Source organism: Cuculus canorus, chromosome 2, assembly GCF_017976375.1.
Source record: "Cuculus canorus isolate bCucCan1 chromosome 2, bCucCan1.pri, whole genome shotgun sequence".
NCBI classification, from domain to species: Eukaryota; Metazoa; Chordata; class Aves; order Cuculiformes; family Cuculidae; genus Cuculus; species Cuculus canorus.
The window spans coordinates 92,350,005-92,371,193 of NC_071402.1; the positions used below are offsets into that span (position 1 = coordinate 92,350,005).

The 21,189-nt window shown below is 40.4% G+C and overlaps 1 protein-coding gene across 1 annotated transcript in view; it reads right to left on the bottom strand.

Annotated features, from left to right (window-relative positions):
• Nucleotides 1–13,315, bottom strand: part of LOC104062149 (uncharacterized) — a 197,042-nt gene extending 183,727 nt beyond the window's left edge. The window contains exons 1-2 of the mRNA XM_054057879.1: nt 13,264–13,315; nt 9,049–9,266 (exon numbers count right to left, since the gene is read on the bottom strand). Of these exons, the coding sequence (XP_053913854.1) occupies nt 9,049–9,266; nt 13,264–13,315 (270 nt within the window). The remainder of the gene's footprint in view (nt 1–9,048; nt 9,267–13,263) is intronic.
• Nucleotides 13,316–21,189: the final 7,874 nt, after the last annotated feature.

Below are 21,189 nucleotides of genomic sequence, written 5' to 3' on the forward strand. Positions count from 1 at the left end.
TCTATATTTGCATTAATTACTTCATCGAATACAGCAGACCGATGTATAAACCCACTCTCAACTGAGAACATTTGTAAGGGAACATGTGAAAATCTCTGCAGAACTAAAGAAGCATGATGGCACTTCATTTCTTCCTATCCTTCATCCTCCTTTCCTTTCTCCCTCCCCCCAGATACCAAAAGAAGGACTGAAGGAGCTCATTCTAACATCATTTTCCACAATTTCAGACTGGTATAATTTCACTAGCTTGAAAGAATTTTCTCATTTGGTGGAGGTGAAAGCAGCTTCAAATACTTACTGTTGATCAGTCACACTCTAAAAGCATCGAAGTGGACATAGGGTAGCTCAAATACTGAGCGGTTTTCCATCTGAAATTCCAACATGATTCTTTCCTACCCTGAAAATAGGGAGTTTCCTCATACTAAAATTCTTGTGGATTCAATCTCTGCCTCAGATTTCAGAAACTTGTGGAAAGGATCGACATAGCCCTGATCCACACGCAAGTGGGTGAGTCTGCATAGTGCCACCATGCCTCATCACATTAGGACTTGGAAGAAACCTTCAGCAGATCTTCAGTTCCATCTGGCCCACCCTTATGTTTTTCCTCTGTATTTCAATCTTCGACAGAAAGAGATAGTAGTAAAATACAAATTATATTGCTTACAATAACCCTTCCAGGCCCTGGTTCACTGATATGCTCTTCCTAGATAAGACGCGGCATGTTGCAAGTGAAAACTATATCACAAGTGGCTGTTATCACAGAATGTGTGGGTTAATTTTTTTGCATTTTTCACTCCACTCTCATGAAAGCACAATGGAATGACATTTCGGTTTGAAGTTACTGATACACCCATAGGTTAAGTTTAAGTCTTTAGTTAGTTACTTTTCACACTTGACTCTTCCTCAAAGGTGATCTTTAAGGTGAAAAAGATCCATAAAACATGTCTAAAAATTCGTCATTTTTGGTAGGTTGTTTTTTTCCTTTTTTTTTTTTTTTAAATATCTGAATTAAGAATGTAAAATCTTGTCTTTCAAGTGGTTTTGGAGATGTTTCCAGAGCGCTGGAGAGCTGGATTTGGAAATATCTTCATCTGTTGCATGAGTGAAGTTGATGCATCTTTCAAATGTTTTCTTGCAACTGGTTGTTGGGCGTTTGGCTTAATTAAGACCAAACAAAGCAAAACAAAACATGACTCTTCACAAGAGTTCATGCTGCAGTAAGCTGTGTGTGGGCAAGCCACTTCCCAAGCAAAATCCAGCACGACTGCGTAAGATCTCAAAGTTCCTCCACAATGGCATGACAGCAGGAACATGGAGCCCATCCTCTAACTGCTAAGCCATACACAGTTCCCTTCAGCCACTTGCATCATATAAATAAATTACGGGTGTTCAGCTTATGTGAATGAGAATAAAGGCTGGGTATTATAAACCTTGCCATGAACTTTGAGGGCTTTTTTTCTTTCCCTCATACTAAGCCACGCCAATGTATTCAAGATAGCAATAAATATCATGTGAGTGCTGGCTCTCAGTAGCATGCTATAAACTTTCTAGTACTTCATTCCTACCTTAAATACATCGTTTAATGCCAATAAACCAGACCTGTCTATGTCATTAGGCTAGAGGTTCTGAAGTCCATAATTTTGGATAAAAGGAAACCATGCCAAGTCTTCAAAGTGATGGGTTTATGATGCTAACAATGGCACTCCACTGTATTGACTCCTTTTTTCCATCATCTGTTTACAACAACAGAAAAACAAGAGGACACATAAGAACCAAGAGTCTTCTTGATCATCCCATCTGCAGAAACAATAAACACAGTAATTTTTGAGAGCTATTTTGTACTGTTATGAGAGTTATAACCGCTTTGTAGTCTTTAATATTGAGTTCAATTATGGATTCACTTTAACAAAAAGATAGATCCAGATTCACTACATCATGAATCCCACAACAAAGCATATGCAGACATTGTGTGTTAAAAGCATTAGCTTTTCTTTTTTCCTTCCCTCCTCACCCCCAAGGAGAAAAATCACAGGAAGGAGTTAATCACAGGTAGGTTTCAGGATCAAGATATTCTACTTAGACCCCAAAAAACTTAGATTCGGTTCTTGGCTTTGCTCCAGGTTTATTGTGTCAACTTGGACAAGTCTACAATCTAAACTACAAAGACTAGTGGACAGTGTGGGCATATGAGTTGGGAAAGGCTTGGCCGACCTGGCAAGACTAGGGAACCTGTTTCAAATCCTAGAGACCGCTTTGCCTGAATCAGGGACTGGATTCTGGAATAACCACCAAGAAAGCATCTTTACACTAAAGTCATTCCCTGGAGAGGAAGTTGCTTTGGCAGTGCAAGAAAGGACACAGCACTCTGCTGCAGCACAGTCGGGTCGGGCTGTCATAGGAGCTCATCTGTCACATGCACACCCATCACTGCACCCGGGCATGGCTACTGGAGTCATGGGTTTCCTGTGCTGGGAGTAAAGGCAGTTTTAGAAACTAAATTTGGAGTGAGAAGGGAAATAACATAAGTAGTTTCAGCAAGACACAACCTTTGCTTCAGTTTCAACCACAAGTAAGCCTGCATGGCATCCTTCAAAAAGAAATCTCAATTTATGTGCTGACATCTGGGTGCAAGCGGAACAGGAATGCACAATCTTCTTTCTTCTGAAAACATTCAAGGTAATTGCGTGAGTCTCAATGAGAAGTTCAGATATCATATCCTATTTATAAACTAAGAGAAAGCTTCCTTTCGCATATAGACAACAGGAACAGGCTGGTTTCATATCAGCGTGTTGAAGAATTTGCTTCAGCTTGGACCATGAATGTTCAAGCCTTGATTCTGACAAGATGCCTCTAGAGCAGCTTCCTCCATTCCCTCCGCAAATGATGCTATTGAATACTTTCTAGCACTAAGCCCAAGGGCACAGTTTATAACTTAACCTACCTGAGTGAGGAAAATCTACTGCAGTGTCCTAAACCAGTAGTAGTACAGGTGCAGAAAGTTACTAAACACTAGTAGCTGCTTTATACAGCACAAGGCTGCTTGAAAGGGGCAGTAGAGGAAGTTGAGAAATAGGATGTAGGTGTGAAACAGCTCACCATGATCATGGATATGGAAGAAGGAGGCAATGCAAAACCCAGTCAAAAAGGTCTTCATATGAGCAGTATCTTTGCCTGTCCTTACATGAAGCAGTTGTAGGTGACAGGAGAAAAGTAAAAGATGTTAACAGGGATCTTGTGCCAGGTTTTCAACCTCCACAAGCTGTTACCCACACCTTTTAGTAAAGCTAGATTATCCTATACCCACAGGAGATAAGACTCTGATTTGTGGGGGAAACCTTTCGACGTTTTTTATAATTCAGTTTTTCACAGCAATTGTTACCCAAGGAGAGAGTGTACTTCAAACCCAAAGTATTGCAGGCTGCTTGTAGTGAGAGTCCAGGGTTTGAACCCACCAGCCAACGCTGCACACAGTGTTGAGCCAACCTCTGGTTACATTTGCAGACTTTGTAAAATTAAATGCTTTGCTCTTACTTGTTCCTGTTCCCATATAATTGTATCTTACTGTCTCAGATATTAACAATGCGACATGATGTGTGTTTACACTGTTATATTTAAATATGTTTTATGTGTAAAACTTAAATAAAACCAAAGTAAAAAAGACTGATAAAGATCTTCCTCTTTTCCTTTGTATTGCTGCCATTAATACTGTAAATTTCTTCGTAATACTAGCCAAACATTTCAAACTTATTTGGGAACTAGTTAGACGTGCTCCTGGGTTTCCAGTAAAAATTGTCATAAGTTACAAGACTCAAATCCTTTCAGCTCCTCCTGCCACCTCTTGTCCATCATTATCCCAGACTAATGCCCCTGCCTCCTTTGTTCTGCACTGGCCTTTGCTGACAGTTCTGTAGAAAAGTATTTTGCTATACCACATGTTGAGAAATACATGCGAGCAATCATCCTTCTCATTTAAATTACCATAAAGGAGTCACATCATGCCATTTTCTCTCGATCATTTGCGCAATGTCAGGTAAGGCAGGATGTGACTCAGCCATGACTTGGTTCAGAAGTAGGAGTCTGTCAAATGTTCTGGTTTCAGTGCATATTGGGAATTCTTGGGACTGATGGTCAAAGGAAAGTGAACCAAAATAAATTTCGTTATAGCTGCTCTAAACCTTGGTCTTCTACCATGCTTCCATATATTCCTTCCTCAGAAAACATTAATACCCCAGTCATCCGAGGGAGAAAAGAGGATAGGGAAACTGATTTTCCCTCTGCGTCTTGTCTCTTCTTTACCCAGCTCCACAGGAGAAATGTCTCTTTCTTCAAGCTTCAGACTGTTTAGCATTAGGAAGTAGTTAGTCTATTAGCAGCACCTAGAGAAACATTCCCCAGCCAGGAGATCATGTCTCCTCTGTGCCTCCTGGTGAGGGTGGCTTCGAACCACTTTTTCATGTACCATGCCTGAGCTTTCACCGTTGCTTTGAGACAAAGTCTCATTATACTTTACCTAAGGAAACTCCAGACCTCATGTGTTCTGAAAAATGTCTCAAGGCCTTACGTTTTTCAAAAAAGACCTGAAAAATCACAATCTTGCTTAGAGTTCCTAATCCCAAAGATACGCACATGCACACACTCAAGTCCTGACCAAGGCCCTGGAAGGCTATATCTCTAATACATCTGAAACTTTAATATAACCATAAGTTTCATTTGTTCACAAACCTTTAGATTGGAAAGTTACTTTTCCTTGTAGGTGAATGAATTCACAGCCTTTTTTACACAGTGTGAAGGTGAATTTATTTCATAGGGTTAAGTTTCATAGAGTTAAACCAATTCTAGCATGACTTGCAAATGGGTGAGATTGCAGATACAGCCACGTTTTAATCCTCTGCTACTCCTAGAAATTAAGATCATACACCTTGATCAATTCCACTAATCAAAACTAAACTTTGAATGGAATACTTAGCATTAAGAGACAGTATTTTTATCCGTAATAAGCAAGGCGATCCATTTATTTTCTCTGCCTTGTTTTAGCTCAGTGGATCCCTTCCACTAGTTTTCCTTAAACTGATATGACTCACAAATGATTCTGCAAATATAGTTCTCACATACATACCTACATGCACAGGTGGGCTTCCTAGAAGAAATAACAGATCCAAAGAGTGGACAGAATGATCAGAGAGGAGAGAAATACTGGAAAAGTCAGAGGATAATAACCCTTTAGGACATTTCTCACAAATTTGGCAGGTAATATGTCTGATATGAGCACTTCAGTCATGCACAGACAGATGACACATTTGTGTGTGGGCAGAGGATGAAATTGGGTGTGGACTGCGTGCCTCTGCAATGGGTACAGTGATAGGTCTAACTCAGCATCAGCAGCACTGAGTCATCTTTCAGAGCTTAGAGTTCCTCATGATTCCCTTTATGACATGAAAAAATCCTGGCTGGATTGCCTGCAAAATTATCCTAGCTGATTTGGGTCCATTCCAAGAGCAAGGTCAACAGCACAGTAAGGTTTTCACTCTGTCAGAAACCAACCCCAAAGTCTACTGCTTCGTACAAAAGGTGGATATGTACTCTTACTATGACACTGGGCACTCAGAATTATTTTGTCTCATTCATCTTCTTTATTTTCATCTACATTTATTCTAAAATAAGCTCTGTAAGTATCCAAAGGGTCACTTGAAAGATGAAAGACCTAACTTGGAAACAATTAGAAAAACCCAAGCATATAACGAGAAGTATGGAAGCACATAGATACTTAATAGGTATTTAATATTGGGCAATGATCACTACGATCAACGAAGATGCTTACAGTGTGTAAACAGCTCTACATTCTGAAATCATGCCAACATCAGTTTCATGTTGTGTTTTCTTGTCTTTTCAACACAAATTGGTAAATTATCTGCATTCCAACAAACATAATGGCATGACTTCAGACAAGTACTCCCTCACCCTCTAAACAAAAAGCCTCAGGAAATCTTACAAAGAAGTGATAATATCACAGAATAACAGTATAAGGGAGATAGCTGAAGTTGTTTTACTTCTGCTACGTTCTGGTAGACTGTAGCATAGACCTGGTAAAAATAAACATTCCTGCTGTAGAGAGGAAGAAAAAAAAAACCTTGTTACTGCATAATTTCCAGGTGCAGGTTTTGACTACTTTACACAGGCAGTCAAGTGTGAAGCGTTATAGCAGAGGAATTATGTATAGCAGAGGAATTATATTACCACACGCACTAATAAACAAAAGCCGGACAAAGATAGCACTTGTTAGAATAAGTGTTGTTTCCCATCCTCTCCCTCCAGCAGATAAAACGTATGTGTTCTGCAGCAAGGCCAGATTGTAGGGGCTGAGAAGCCAGAGCACTGGCTAAGGAGCCCCTCTAGTAGAGGAGCAATTGATTGAATATGCCAAGACCAATGCACGAGGTTGGACATTAAGCACATCTTTCTGTCCACTCCTGCTGATTCTGTTGTCTCTCAGAAGTGACTTCTTCCTCAGTAAAATCTTTCAGATAAGATCCCCTAGATAATGTTGGTATGCAGCTCTTCTCTGGACGTCTGGCTTTATAATAATCTCAACTGGTAATCAAGTTCTCAGGGAACGGTTTCTCTGTCGAGGAAAGCATCGAGCAAGTATGCTGGATAACACATTGACAAGATCTGTGTTTGCTTGTCTTGCACTTCAGGACGCAGATGGCATTCAATGAAGTGGAGGGGTACAAGTCAATAGTTTAGAAAAAAAAATCTCCAGGAGGAAAGCAAAGCTAAAAAATATTTACCAAAGGATGTCATGAAAACAAACAAAAAAAAAAACAAAACAGGATTCCAAAAGGGACAGGATAGTTGTATGGCTAGGAATGTTCTCCTGTATTACCTTGTTTAAAATATTTTTAAAAACTGTTAATGAAATACTGTAGCAAAGTTTCTGTTAGAGTTAGAGGGAATGGCAGATTACCTCCTTCCTACCTAATGCAAGATTTATTTTTCTTTTTCTGAAACAGTTGAAGACAACTACCACAGGAGACAGGGCATTGAACTGAATGAACTCCCAATAGAACACAACCGCAATTTCTATTTTCCCTTAAAAGCATCATCAAATGATTAATGAAAAGTGTGTGCCATAACTGAGGCATAGGCTGATCCCAAAAAGTGAGTCAAACCTGAAAGTTCACCAGTACAGATTTTCATATCAATACCAAAGATCAATTTGGTCAGAAGGTTCCTGAAACAGAAGTCAAGGTGAATGACTAAAATCTGGGTAGACAGGATCCTGTAATAGTCATCAGATAAAATCTGTTAAAAGTGCAGTTTGTTACAGAAGTCAATCAGCTAGCTGCATGTCCCAACAATGGTACCCCAAAAAATGCAAACCCCAGCTACATATAAATATAGAATTCAGTTATTCATATACAACCTGGCTGCCTTTTTTATTAGTACTCAATATACTCTCAATATACGTATATCATCATGGTTTGTAGAGGTCTGACAATGGCAGCCTAAACAATGTTATCTCAGGTTTCCTTGCACCCTGTAGGCAGTGTGTCCTCTGCTGTCTCTACACAGCAGTTGGACCATAAGCTTATTGCAAAGGGAGCTGCCTTTTGTTCTGTGTTTGCAGAAAACCTGCCAGAGACAACAGCAGCAGGAATAACAAATAAAAATATTACACACGTACACACACAAAAATCCTCTCAGAAAATTCAATCATAGGGTAGATACCAAAACTTTACTTTTCACTTAGTAATTTATAAAATCAAAGAGACCTAGAAATAGCAAGAAACACATATCCTGACCAGAACTCTCTCCCAGAGTGGACAGCCCCAGCGGCTGAGATCTGAGCTCTGTTCTAAACAGCAGTGGTACCTCCTTGATGGGGAATCCCCAAAACAGGAAAGATACCCTAGAGCTGACACAAAGCTAACGTGTTTGGCTCCCATGCCAGACTTCCTCCAGTTGTCAAGGCAAGAAGTGTGTCATGGCATGGTTATAAAACCTGCTGTGCTCTGGCTGCTCCCTACTGAGCTGCAGTGGTTTGGGCAGACACAAGAGGGGCTCGAGGGCTCTACTGAACATCCCTGGCCCAAGATCAGAAACACACATCCAGCCCTGTCCAGTCTGGTGGCATCTGGCACTGCACAGCATTGCAGACAAGGTCTTTTATCAGTCTCCATAAACCTTTAAGTCTCTACCACCCTTTCTGCTGTAATGCTTATATGGCACTACTCATTAATAGTTCATCCGTTACTTTGCCAGATGGACTCCTTCTTGCCACTACTCTCCTCCTCTCAAAGGCATAGCTGTGAAGTTATTATTTACTTTCAAAGTACAAGAAACATCCTTTTGGGATCGGTACCTTGCTGGGGATTATCAGTGCGTAAACTGAAGTTTTGAACGAGTCCATGCATCATCGAGGTTATATCTGCAAGTGATGGGGTAAGCCATCAGGAAGGGTGGATTTATCTGCTGATATAAGAGTGGGCAGAGAGGGATTGCTTGCAAGCTGTTCTGGATCAGTATAAACCCAGGCTTTAAAAGTCCTGTGTAATTAAACAATGACTCATGGCTGATCCCTGTCTTACCTGTCAACACTCACCATTGCTTTACATCTGTATCATTGCTAAAGCACAGCAGAAGACCATGAAAAGGGGCAGAAGTGAACAATGTTAATTTACAACACACCACAGCTTTCTCAGTTTCTGTGCAAAACAGATAAAATCTTGAGGTAGTGAATATTCTATGACTTCTTAAAATAAAATTTAAACAGAACTCATGTCTTGTTTTACACCATCCGTAAAAGCAAAAATAATTGGAGTAGCACACAAGCAGAACAATAGCAAGGTTTTATAAAAACCTCCATTGGGTTCTTTTGCATCCAAGTCTAACTGAAAAACTTCAGGTAAATATGCCTGTATATTTATAGACATATATCTATCCATGTGTATAAATATATGGTAAAGCATCCCTCTACTGTGGCAACCTTTCAAACATACCATCATTTTAAAATCTTTCATGAGAGTTGAGACACAGACCCAGCCTTACCTTCCTAGTTCTCAGCTTCTCTTCACCTTTTGAAACAGAATCTTTGTTGCCATCTCTATGGTGACAGTGACGTCCAGGTCTCTCCAATGACAAGGCTGCTGGCACGCGCATCAGTTGCCAGAGCAAGTCTGTCAGCACCAAAAACCTCTCCAGTCTGCATCTGCTCCCTGCAACATGGTGCTTTTCTAAGGGAACAGTGTCAAACAACCATCCCATGCCTGAAAGAGAGGGAAACCAGTCTAAAAATTTTTTTATTTTTCCCTTCAATAATATTTACTGCTAGTTGGGAAATAAATGTGATAGCACTGCTATCAAAGAGCACATCTGGATATCCTGCACAGGATGAGCTAATTACAGGTAATTCCTCTGAGAGGGTTTGACAATGAGAAGATCTTTGCATCATGAAGTAGAAGCAGCTGATAAGCAGCACGATGAAAACCTCCTGCAATGTCCATCCACCTGGGGCTAGAGGAGAGAGGAGCAAGAGGGGAGATTTTTATCGAGTGCTAAGTGAGGAGCAGCAGGTGTTACCTGCAAAGGTGTGCCTTTCAGGCAGCCACAGGAGGTGGCTCCATTGACTTTCTCTTCTTAGGAAAGACGCAGTGAGTCACTAGGGTTACCAAATGCCAGCTATTATATATAGGCCTGGTTATATTTTATGATGTATATACCTAGCTGTCATGTAATGTCAAAACATGCCTACATTGTAAGATGCCTTCTTGCAGCAGCTTGTAGACACAGTGAAGGACGGTCACCCTCCACTAGTGCTTTCCCTCTGGTTTGCTGAATGGGGGCAGATCTACCAGGGAACAGCTTTGACTTTCTGCCACAGTCCAGTGCCAGCACCTGTTGATACTGCACACCCTGGAGATGATCTAGATTGCCCTTATATTTTGCTGAGCTTTTGTAAGTTTGCAGCTGAAGCTCTTTTGCACAGTTTTGTGTCACTGCAACCTTACTCCACACGGCAAGGAAGGAGATAAGTCCAGCGGTGTTTGTGGCAAGAGGTCTTGCCTGGAAGATTTAACTGTGTATGGTACATCATAGAATCATTTAGGTTGGAAAAGACCTTTAAGATCATCAAGTCCAACTGTAAACATAACACTGACAACTCCACCACTAAACCGTGTCCCTAAGCACCATATCTACAAGTCTTTTAAATACCTCCAGTGATGGCGACTCCACCACCTCCCCAGGTAAGCAAACAGCATATTGCAGGGAAATACAATACATTGCTGCAATCAGCACACTTCTGATTTATCTCTGAATATTTGAATCTACTTTACCACTCAAAATTTAAGGGTCTTTTTGGATACACATAAATATTTTTTAAAAATGAAATAAAGATACAAATCAGTCCTGTATTTCCATAAGTTTCTGTGTCCTTTTTCAGCAGTCAGCAAAAAAAATATATAGCCTATCATCTTAAAGATTAATATTTCAATAGCCCAGCAGACATTAGGTACAATCGAGAAAAGACATAATAGCAATAGTATGCTAGTAAAACTTGCATTCCTGCAATACATGTTAAAAATCTAGTCCCAGATTTGGTTACTGATGTGTATTACCCACTGTTTGGAGATTTTTAGCTCTGTGTTCTTTTCTTGATCCTTATTCATGTATCACCACTTTTCTAATACTCAAACTGTAAATGCTTAGGATTAGGGAATGCTTGTTGCTCTGCATACTGCCCTCCTTATGCTGACTTGCTGGTCCCTGGCTGAGCATTTAGGTGCTACAATAATATAAAAAGAGAGCAGTTTGAGAGGGAACACAAGAAATTCCAAAAGTAGACAGTGGTACAGAAATTGGTCATGTATATAACCCGAGAAGCTAGGATTGCACCCAAATGATGCAATGCCTCAATCCGTATAGTCTACAAGTGCAGAGATCATTTATTCATCCAAAGTGATGGAGTTTTCTCCACATTTTCCTCCTCATGGGAGCATCGCTATAGGTTCACTGCAGAAGCAAGTATATTTGCCCTTAAACAACCTCAACAGAAGAGCAGATAAAGAGCTGTCTCTCCTAGTGCATACGGAATTAACATCTATTTCAGAACAAGAGATACAAAAACCATTTCTCAGTCAAATCATAGGATGTAAAGGTCGCTAGTCTAAGGAGTGCTGTATATCATGATATCAGCAGAGTTGCACAGGTGCCTGCAAGACCCTTTCCATCACTTACCTACAGCAATCCCCAGCACTGCAACGTGGAAAGGCAAACCAGCAAATCTGATGTTGGCAAGCCCATCAGCCAAGGAGCATCAGGAAAACCTAGAAAACCAAGGTATAATTTAAAGCATTTCTTCTCCTCCACTTCCCACAGATGTCTAACAGCAAAGGAGACCATAAGGTGCAGCAGCATCAAGGCGACAACACACAGAGTAACTTAACAGTTAGAGAGGGTTACATTGACTGTCAGAGTATCAAAGAGCACCGTACCACACTGATCAGTTTCCAAGGTCTAACCTGTAGCTCATATTAGAGTTTAACAGGGGAAGCATGCACCACTAGAAGAAAAACATGAAAGATAAATAAAAGTTTTCCTCAGAGAACCCAGAACAAAACCTTTGACTGCAATAATTTCGTATCTTAAAACAAGTGATACCTGCCCATGCACACCATAAAGAGAAAAGGAAATTTCAAAGGGTCTTATATTTATGACTTATTAGGACTAAAATTGATCTCTTAAGGGCACTTCCCCCTCTCTTCACTTACATAATCCCATCAATGTCATAAGAACAGCAAACACTCCCTTCTCAGTCTGTATCCATCTATTGTATTGTACAGGTATTTAATATTATGCTAGCTAGACTTCATACATCCAAGGAATTTACATCTCATAACACCAGTAAAACACATGACTAGGCACCCATATTTTGTACTAAAAGTGATTATGGCTTCAAGTGTTACATTTTCTTTATTCTTTTCCATAACTTCTCTGACAAATAATGTGACTTTTAGAATTTTCTTATGTAGGAAAAACAAACAACAAAAAACCAACACCACTCACCCTCTACTCATCCTTCAAAAAAATTTTTAAAAGTGTGGGAGTGCACAGGAGGAATCTCTGTTTTCCTGTTGATACTGAGGCAAATTAAGCTGAGTTTTTTACAGAACAAATCCTCTAGCGTTTTACCGTTTCCACGTTTTTAAACTTCTAAGGGCAACTGTTTAACACATTTTTCATTGGAAATACACAACAATAATTAAAATGTTTTTTAAAATATAAAAAATCTATAATTATGTCTTTTGCTTTGTTTAACAAAACTATGTTTTCTACCAAAACACATGATCAGCCCTCGGGTGGCCCATTCATAGCAAACAATGCATTGTCTTGGGCATGCAAGAAGACAGACAAGATGTGGTTTAATTGAGCCTCAGACTTCATTTACTCAACTTTTATGGAAACTACCAGTAAAGCTTGTAGAGGGCACACCATTATTTCTTCTTTCATCAGCTTTACATGATTGAATGCTGTCATTATCGGCTGCTTATTTCTCACAAATTCTGTTGCCTTCATTGATGGGATGCTACTGTCCTCTTTGTATAAGGGTTAAGAAGCTAGAGGAAGGAAGCTGTTTCCTCACAAAAATCCTCAAAACCTATTAACAAAGTTTTCTAAGAGGTTTCTTTCTGGAAGTCTACTTTTAGTTCTTTAGCCACAGATTGCTTTGCTTCCTTAAGCCTTGAGAGTCACTAAAAAGACGCTCAAATCCTTTCTTTAGATCGGGTAAAATAAGGTCATCTCTACAATCAGAAAACACTACTACTTCAGTTCTGGATACATTTGATATCAGACATAATATTATGAAGCTAATTAATGACTTCCCCTATTCACAGAGAGTAAGAAATCTTTGCAAGCAACCTTCCAAAGATGCTCAGATCAGCCTGGTATAGAGACACTTCAAAGAAATTAACTCAGAAATTAACTCCTCCATAAGAGGAACATCTGAAGACATCTCTTTTAGAGAATACATTTTAAGAAATCCTATTCATTTATGCTGGATTAGTTACACTTACTTGCACAGAAAAAACATCGAGAGAGACAAATGGAAGTTCTCTGGGCACACAGCTCTTCAAGGAATTGTTCATTTCCATGGAGCTTAAGAGCTAAGCAAGATGGGATGAGTGGTAAAATGAGTCAGTGAACCAAGGGGAGCAGCTCTCCAAGTAGGCCATCATGATCTGTCTGCTTCCCTGGAGAGTCTACCAGCTCCTGGGATCACTAGAACTGTTCCCATGTCCTCTAGCTGCTCCCCCATCCTTACACTTGCAACATCTTAGGCTTATTCTATAACTGTTGCTTCACCTCTCTGAACAGAAAAATTGCACATCACATGACCCTTGACCAGTTGGCCAGCAGCTGTGCTGTCCTCTTTGAATCTGCAGAGGCAGGACACCCAAGACAGCCCATGTTCATCCTGCTTTCAATAGCACGGGTCTGCTTTGAAGTGTGACCACTAGCAATGCCTGGAGAATAGATTTGCTGACTCTATGCCAGAGCCAGCATCAAAACCAGCTTATAACCAATACAGATGTTCAGTGACTTTGGGACTCGAACCTTAGCTCAAATTCAGGGTCAATATGACAGCATGGATGGTCCATAGCTTCCAGCTTCATGATCATTGTAGTTGTTCACCAATGGTTTGATACCTGCCAAGCGTGCCTGTATTTCACAGAACAAACACACAACAAGCACATGTAGCCACACAATTATGCCTGCCCAGAAGGACTCAGATGTAACACATTTTCCCATTTACGTTTTTCCATTCCACTAACATTATTGAATAAACATTTCTTTTTCAGCTGTGTTTTCAGAAGGCTAACAAGGGGCTCATGAATACATCAAAGCAAAGTCACATTCTTCATTTACACAAATGTTTCTGATTACTTTTCCTCTGACCACTCAGACAACACTTTATTAAAAGGCCTGAAGAAAAATCGAGTATTTGTCAGGACCACCTTTCATGACCCCATCTCCTGATCTATTCCCACATCTGCAGAACATCCATAGGACATGAAATTAAGCACAGGTATCAGCCCTTTGCGAACCTGAAGTCTACCAGAAAAGCTTCATCCAACTGAGAGGGAGCCATCTCCAGCAAATACAATCAATGATGAAAGCAGTGGGAAGTACATTGTTCTACACACATTGGAAATATGTTCCCTGAAGGGTCTTGCACAAACTACACCTTTGGTTGAGTTCTGAATGGAGTCCCCAGGTGGTTAAAGTGCTGATATTGCATTATTTATGGTGACCGAAATGCATCTAAGTAGTGCTTAGCAATAGAATTTACACAAAGTCACTTCATGGAAAAAATACAGGGCGGGGGGGAGGAGGTTGTTTACAAAACAAGTTACAGTAATAAAGCTGCTAGGCTGAGCCAAGAGACCTCTTAGTAAATCATTTATTCCGCAGTTTGACAATATTTACAAAGGTTTTTACATGAATTATTTACTCAAGCTTTTATAACTTGTAACATACTGTATACAGAGCAGCAAAAACACATTAGAGCTACAAACCTGGGAACATACAGTTATGCAATGACAGATGGTAGAAAGGGCTCTGACAAAGGGAAGCTTACAACTAAACACAAGCAACAACCTTCTCTATCTGTCATCAATAAAGGGATGAAAACTAGCAGGAAAATGTGAGTCAAGGAAATGACAATTTTTCAAAAGCTACGTTCTTTGTGTTTACTGGATTTGGTTATTTAAAAATGAGTCTTTTGTTTTGAATGTCTAGTCCTAAGAACTGCCATTTCAGAAAGTTACCACCCACCAATGAAAGGCTGTATGGCACAAATGCCAGTATTTACATGAAGGAAACTCCAATATTCTGCTGGTCCCCTATTAGCTTTGGGTCAACTCAAGGCTTATTGTACGTATGTCTAACAAGCCTGCCAGAAATGCCATGTGTGTTAGTGCCTATGCCAGGAGGTCTTGTACACATCACTCAGGAAGAGAGATTCATTGCTCAAAATATTTCTAAGTGAAATAAAAGAAGAAGGGGGAGAGGAAGAGGGTGTAGTTTCCTGACTCACATCACAGATGTGGAACAGAAACAAGCACAATACCAGAGGTTCAGCAAAGACCCTTCAGCATAGGTTCGTGGAGCTGTATACATAGAATAAGGATGTATGAGCCAGTTCTTTTACTGTCCAGCACTGGTGAACAAAACAATGGCTGTCAACATCAGTCACTTTTCACGTTGTGAGAAGCAATTCCATGTGACTTCATCTTGCTTTCCCTCTGTCAAAAGAAGAAAAAGCTAGGAAGACCTACATTAAGTGAGGTATAGGATTTGTTTCATCATCACAGAACTTTCAGTCTTCTGCAACCTTAAACCCCACATGACACACCACCACCTTCATGCTACTCCCTAATGGAAGGCAAAGGATACCCCCACATCTGATCTTACAGCACAGGAGGTTGTGGAGCTATAATGGAGAATGGTCTTCCTAGAACAGGCTTTGAAGCCTTGGAGCCTACAGGGACAGAGCATCACCACACAGTCTCTTCCCATCCATCACTCATTTTGGGATGTGGCATACAAAGGATCTTTTCCTTCTTGTTGACCTGAGATCTAGCAGGTGTTTAAGAAGACAGGCAAGCTATGAGGACAAGCTCCATACAGCTGGGATCATTGAGGCCCTGGCATGAAGCCTAAAAGCTGGGACTTGAACAAGACTTAAAGTAAGCCTTCGCACATGCAGACAATGTAGCTGAAGCTACAGCTACTAACAGCAAAGAAATAGGGAGCTGTCTATGTGCCCAGAATTCTGGAAATACCTAAAAATGGCATTCAGAAGGAGGAAGTAGGACTGCGATGTGCTCAGCACCCTGATGCCCTGTACATAATTCAGTGGGGTCTTTCTGCCTGCTTCTGCATGGGACAAAAGCCTGGACACACCACAACAAAAGACTGAGCCCATCAGTTACCATGTACCAGCTCTAAGGCCTTTTGCAGAAGATCAGAGCCCTCTATTTTTAAACAAGACATGGGAAAAGAATATAATAATCTACATTCAGCTAGTGAGGAAACCTCCCTACTTAATTTTTTTTTTTATGCTGCTTGATTTTTCATCTCAAAACAACTTTTAAGGTTTTTTTTTTCTCCCTTTTGAGAAAGAAAATGAAGAAAATTATTATTATCTCACTTTTAGAAAAATCTTTTCCCAAAAGGATAGCAACTTAGATTTGGGAGAGTTGACCAAATTTCCACCCTCACAATTTTGGTCTGAATGATTGAGCTAAAGTTTCAAAGAGTAAAACAAAATTCACCAAGACCATTCAACCTCAAGCAAAACCAACAGATCCAGATGAAAATTTAAGATCATATAAACCATCATACCAAAGTTACAACTTCAGTAGAAATACAAAGGACTCTTTGTCTAGATGAATTACAAAACCAGGCTGGACATAGTATAGGTAAGTCACATTGCCATAGACTGTATAGCACAGGTTGTGATTAGGCAGTCTAATAAGCAATTGTCAATGACTACAGAGACAACAGCCACGGTCTCATTCTGAATGTCAAATCAGCATTTGATGCATGGCTAGAGGAGCAAACATGAGCACAGATTCAAGTACAATAAAACTAGAAAAGGAACTAGAAGGCAAGAAAGATCAAAGATATTGAATGGTTTCTGTCTAAGAAAATTAAATAGTCTGCAATTCTTTGTCTGCAAAACAGATCTGAGGAAGCACCTGACAGAGATCTATAAAACATCATTGTTCACTGTTTTATCTAATGCAAAAACCCTGGTTATACACTGAAATTAACAGGTGGTAGGTTTGAAATAAAGATTAATATTTCCTGTATGTCTCATAGTTAAGTACTCTCTGTCACAAGACTGTATGGATTATACGAGTTTACGTGAGCTTAAAAAACAGGCAGAATCCTTCCTGAATAACAAGTCCAGCAAAGACTTTGAACACTCAGATATCACACAGATATTGCTTATTTTGTGATTCCCTAAAACTGGGAAAACACCCTGAGAAAAAAATTTGGACATGTCAGTCACTCTTAGAACTTTTGCATGATAAACCAAGGAGCAGGGCTGAGCATGGGGCTAATTTGGAGATCTTGAATGTTCACTTTAGTCTTTAGTATTTTTTAGAGTGAAGATGGAATGAGCAGGGGGAGCTGGATGGCCCATACAAGTGCAGATCAAAGAAGAGGAGAGAGCACTTCTCCAAGCTGGCTACCTATATTAGGAAAATTAAGATGATTTCTAGAAACATGGCTGGGTTTGGAGAAAGACTATGAAACCATTCAAATACACTGGGATTGGCACAAGAAAACACCCACTAGTTCCCCTTTTCTCTTACAAGGTGACTTTCATTGAGAGACTGTCAAGTCCATGACAGAAAGCTCCAGTTGCTTGCTAAAGTTGCTTTGGATGCTGTAGGTCTAATAGAAATGGATTTCTTTTTTTTTTTTTTCCTTCTCCTATTTTGACACTTCCAATTAGGTTTTTCTCCTGCTGGTTTCTGAGGATCATTTCCTGGAGGCAGACGTATATCCTTGCCCTTGTTAACCGCTGTTGAAATATTACTACCATCATCAGGAGCTACGCTATTGACTGAACTGCTCCAGAGTCCATTCATGATATCCGATGGATATGTAACCCTCAGAGAAGTTACTGTTCTTACATACTGCTTATCTACATGACGGAGAGAGATTCTGTGATTTGTATCTAGTCAAAGCATGGAAAGAACCTGCATCATGAGACAATAGAAAGACCTGAAACTTTAATTTACTTTACTGAAAGTTGCAGAGAGTCTCCACTGACTTCTCATAAATAAGGTAGGATAAATAGTTGTACAGATTCACATACCACATGGCAATGTGCTACTTAACATCAGAACACTCTCCAAATGTTCCTTTCAGCCTGGACATGTCAAGACAAACTTCATGTCACTGCTTTTTAGTTTGTAAGTGCCCCAGAAAATTAAAAATATCTGTGGAAAGAGGGTATTTTGAGGTTAGGTTTTATAACAGTGTGTGTACAAGAAATGTGACACAAGTTTAGCTACTGTTATACTAATTGGTGTCAACAATCTCCTCTTCTGAAAGTGAGTTTGCACCATATGAAATTCTCGCCCAGTGACTATGCCACAGACAGAAACCCAATAAGAAATTAAATTGTTTTTTCCTATAAGTAAACATCTATTCATATATACATTTCAGGTAAAGCCCTTACCTAGTAGCATAACTTAACACTCCCACAAGATTGGTTACAAGGACATCCTTCATGACTATGACTATCTTTTACTATTATAAAAGTGCAGAGGCCAACAACCCTGTTTTGGTGGGAGAACCCAAGTACATCTATATTCAAATAATTAGTTATTACAAGGACCAGCCCTAAGCCAGTGCAGAAAAAATAATCAAATAATCACAGTTTGCAGTAGCAGGTTATCCTAAATTGACCTAGGGTTGGAGTTGGTAAACTGATCTTTTGATTGCTGACATTTTAGAGAAAATCCATTTAAAGAAATCAGATTTAAGTATCACACCTCACATAAAGCCTATTTTCATCCCAAGTTAGACTGCAAGTGTGTGTTAATTTTAGTGCAGTTGGAAGGAAAGGAATTTGCCAGGAGATTTTAATCCTGTAAATAATGGTTTCATTAAGAACTATGCATGACTCCACAGGGAACTCTAAATATTAAGATTGGTAATAAAACCATTAGTTGTTCCATGTTATCCAGCATATCATGGAACCCTAAAAAGTTAATGACAGTTAAGAGCCAACTACAGATAGACCAAACATTACCCATTTAAAATTGGATTGGAAATTGTACTTCGCTGTGGGCAAATAATGCTCAGCAACAGGGCAATGAGCTCAAATACTTAAAAGAGCTTTTTTGATCACTAATTTCTACACAAAGTCAAAAAATTTTCTGTGACATCTAAGAGTTAAGTTTTTTTGAATGCATAACAATGGCTCATAAAAGCCTCATGAGAACACCGTAGTTATTAAAAATAAAACAAAAGGTTTGGTCTTCAGATTTCTAACCCTGCAAATTTCCTAGAGCACAGTTCAAATAACTTCAAGGTTTAAAGTAAGCACTTTTCATAGAATTGTATCATAGAATGGTTTGGTTTGAGTCAGAAGGAACATTAAAGACCATCATCCAGTTCCAAGCCCTTGCCATGAGCAAGGACAGTTTCCAGCAGATCAGGTTACTCAGAACCCCATCCAACCTGGCCTTGAAAACCTCCAGGAGATGGGGTACCCACACCCCTTCTGGGCAACCTGTGCCAGTGCCTCATCACCCTCACAAGAAAAAAATCTCTTCCTAATGTCTAATTTAAATCTCCCCTCTTTCATCTTAAAACAGTTACCCTCATCCTATCACTGCACTCACTGATAAAGAGCCCCTCTCCATCTTTCTTTTAGGCTCCCTTTAAGTACTGGAAGGCTGCTATAAGGTCTCCTGGAAACCTTCTCTTCTCCAGGCTGAACAAGCCCAGTTCTCTCAGCCTGTCCTCATATGGGAGGTGCTCCAGCCCTCAGTTCGTCTTCATAGCCCTCCTCTGGACTCCCTCTAACAGATCTATGTTTTTCCTGTGCTGAGGACTCCAGAATGAAACACAGTCCTCCAGGTGAGGTGTCACAAACCAGAGTGGAACGCGAGAATCACCTTACTCAATGTTCTGGTCACACTTCTTTTGATGCAGCCTCAGGATACAGATGGCTTTCTGGGCTGCAAGCGCACATTGCTGACTCGCTTTGAGCTTCTCATCCACAAGCAATCCCCAAGTATTTTTCTTCGGGGCTACTCTCAATCCATTCTCTGCCCAGCCTGCATTTGTGCTTGGGATTGCCCTGACCCAGGTGCAGGACTTTTCTCTTGGGCTTGTTGAACCTCTTGCACCTGCCCACTTTTCAAGCCTGTCAAGGTCCACCTGGATGGCACTCCTTCCTCTCCAGTGTGTCCACCATGCCACACAGCTTGATGTCATCAGCAAATTTGGTGAGGATGCACTCAATTCTGGTGTCCATGTCTGTGACAAAGATGTCAAACAACAGCAGTCCCAATGCAGAAAGCACTCATCACTGGTCTCCACTTGGACACTGAGCCATTGACTACAACACTTTGAGTGCAGCCATCCATCCAATTCTTCATCCACCAAGTGGTCCATCCATCAAATCTGTGTCTCTCCAATTTAGAGACAGGAATGCCATGTTTGACAGCATCGAATGCCTTGAATAAGATTATGCCAGTTACTCTTCCCTTAATCTACCAACATTGTAGCCTTATTGTAAAGGCCACCCAATTTGTCAAATTTATCCTGCTAAGCCTGAGACAAGATTTTAGGCATTAATGTATCTGTTGTGTACACCTGTGTGGGTAAATCAAAATTGTCTGGATCCCAAACTTCTGGATACCTTGACTACTGTCCAAAGTGTTATCTCAGCACATCTTCAGATGCATGCAGGTGTTTTAACCCATCTGCTAAACTGAGCCCTTAACAGCTAAATTGTGCTGGTGCTGGGCTGGTGCTGGCAGTCCGCCACAGAGCTACACATGTTCCACACACACCAGAGCTCTGTCAGCAGGTGCAGATAGTGATTCAGTACTAGGCAGGAGAGGGATTCTCTTCCTAACCCAATCCCACATCCCATAGGGATGTTGCATCAATGGGGACTGTTGCAGGAGCAGGGTGAGCCGACAGTGAACCCATGCAGCTGCTGCTGTGAATCTTGTTACCTCTGGGTACCTTAGGTCTCTGTGGGCTGGTTAAGCAGACCTCATACTTGCCGCCCACCTCAGCTCCATGAGGGAGCCAGCAGGCTGCCCTAAGTTGTCGCAGTGCCATGGAGCTCAGTGGATGACAGCAAGGAGTGCCAGCAGGATCCTGCAAACAGCAGAGCAACTAAAGGTAACTGAAAAACAGCTGCTTTGTTCTGACAATGCAGGTTCACACCAAAGAAGCAAGAGATACTGTGGTTAGGGGAATAAGAAAGAGAAAGTCAATCACTTGGCAGGCTTTCCTCACCTGGGTGGAAGGGTTCTGCAAATAAAAAATAAGAGCCAAAAAAAAACAGCCACAAAAAAACACGTACCAAACAAAAAAACCCAAACCTTGGAGATGAATTGCAGCTCACGGACAAGTGCA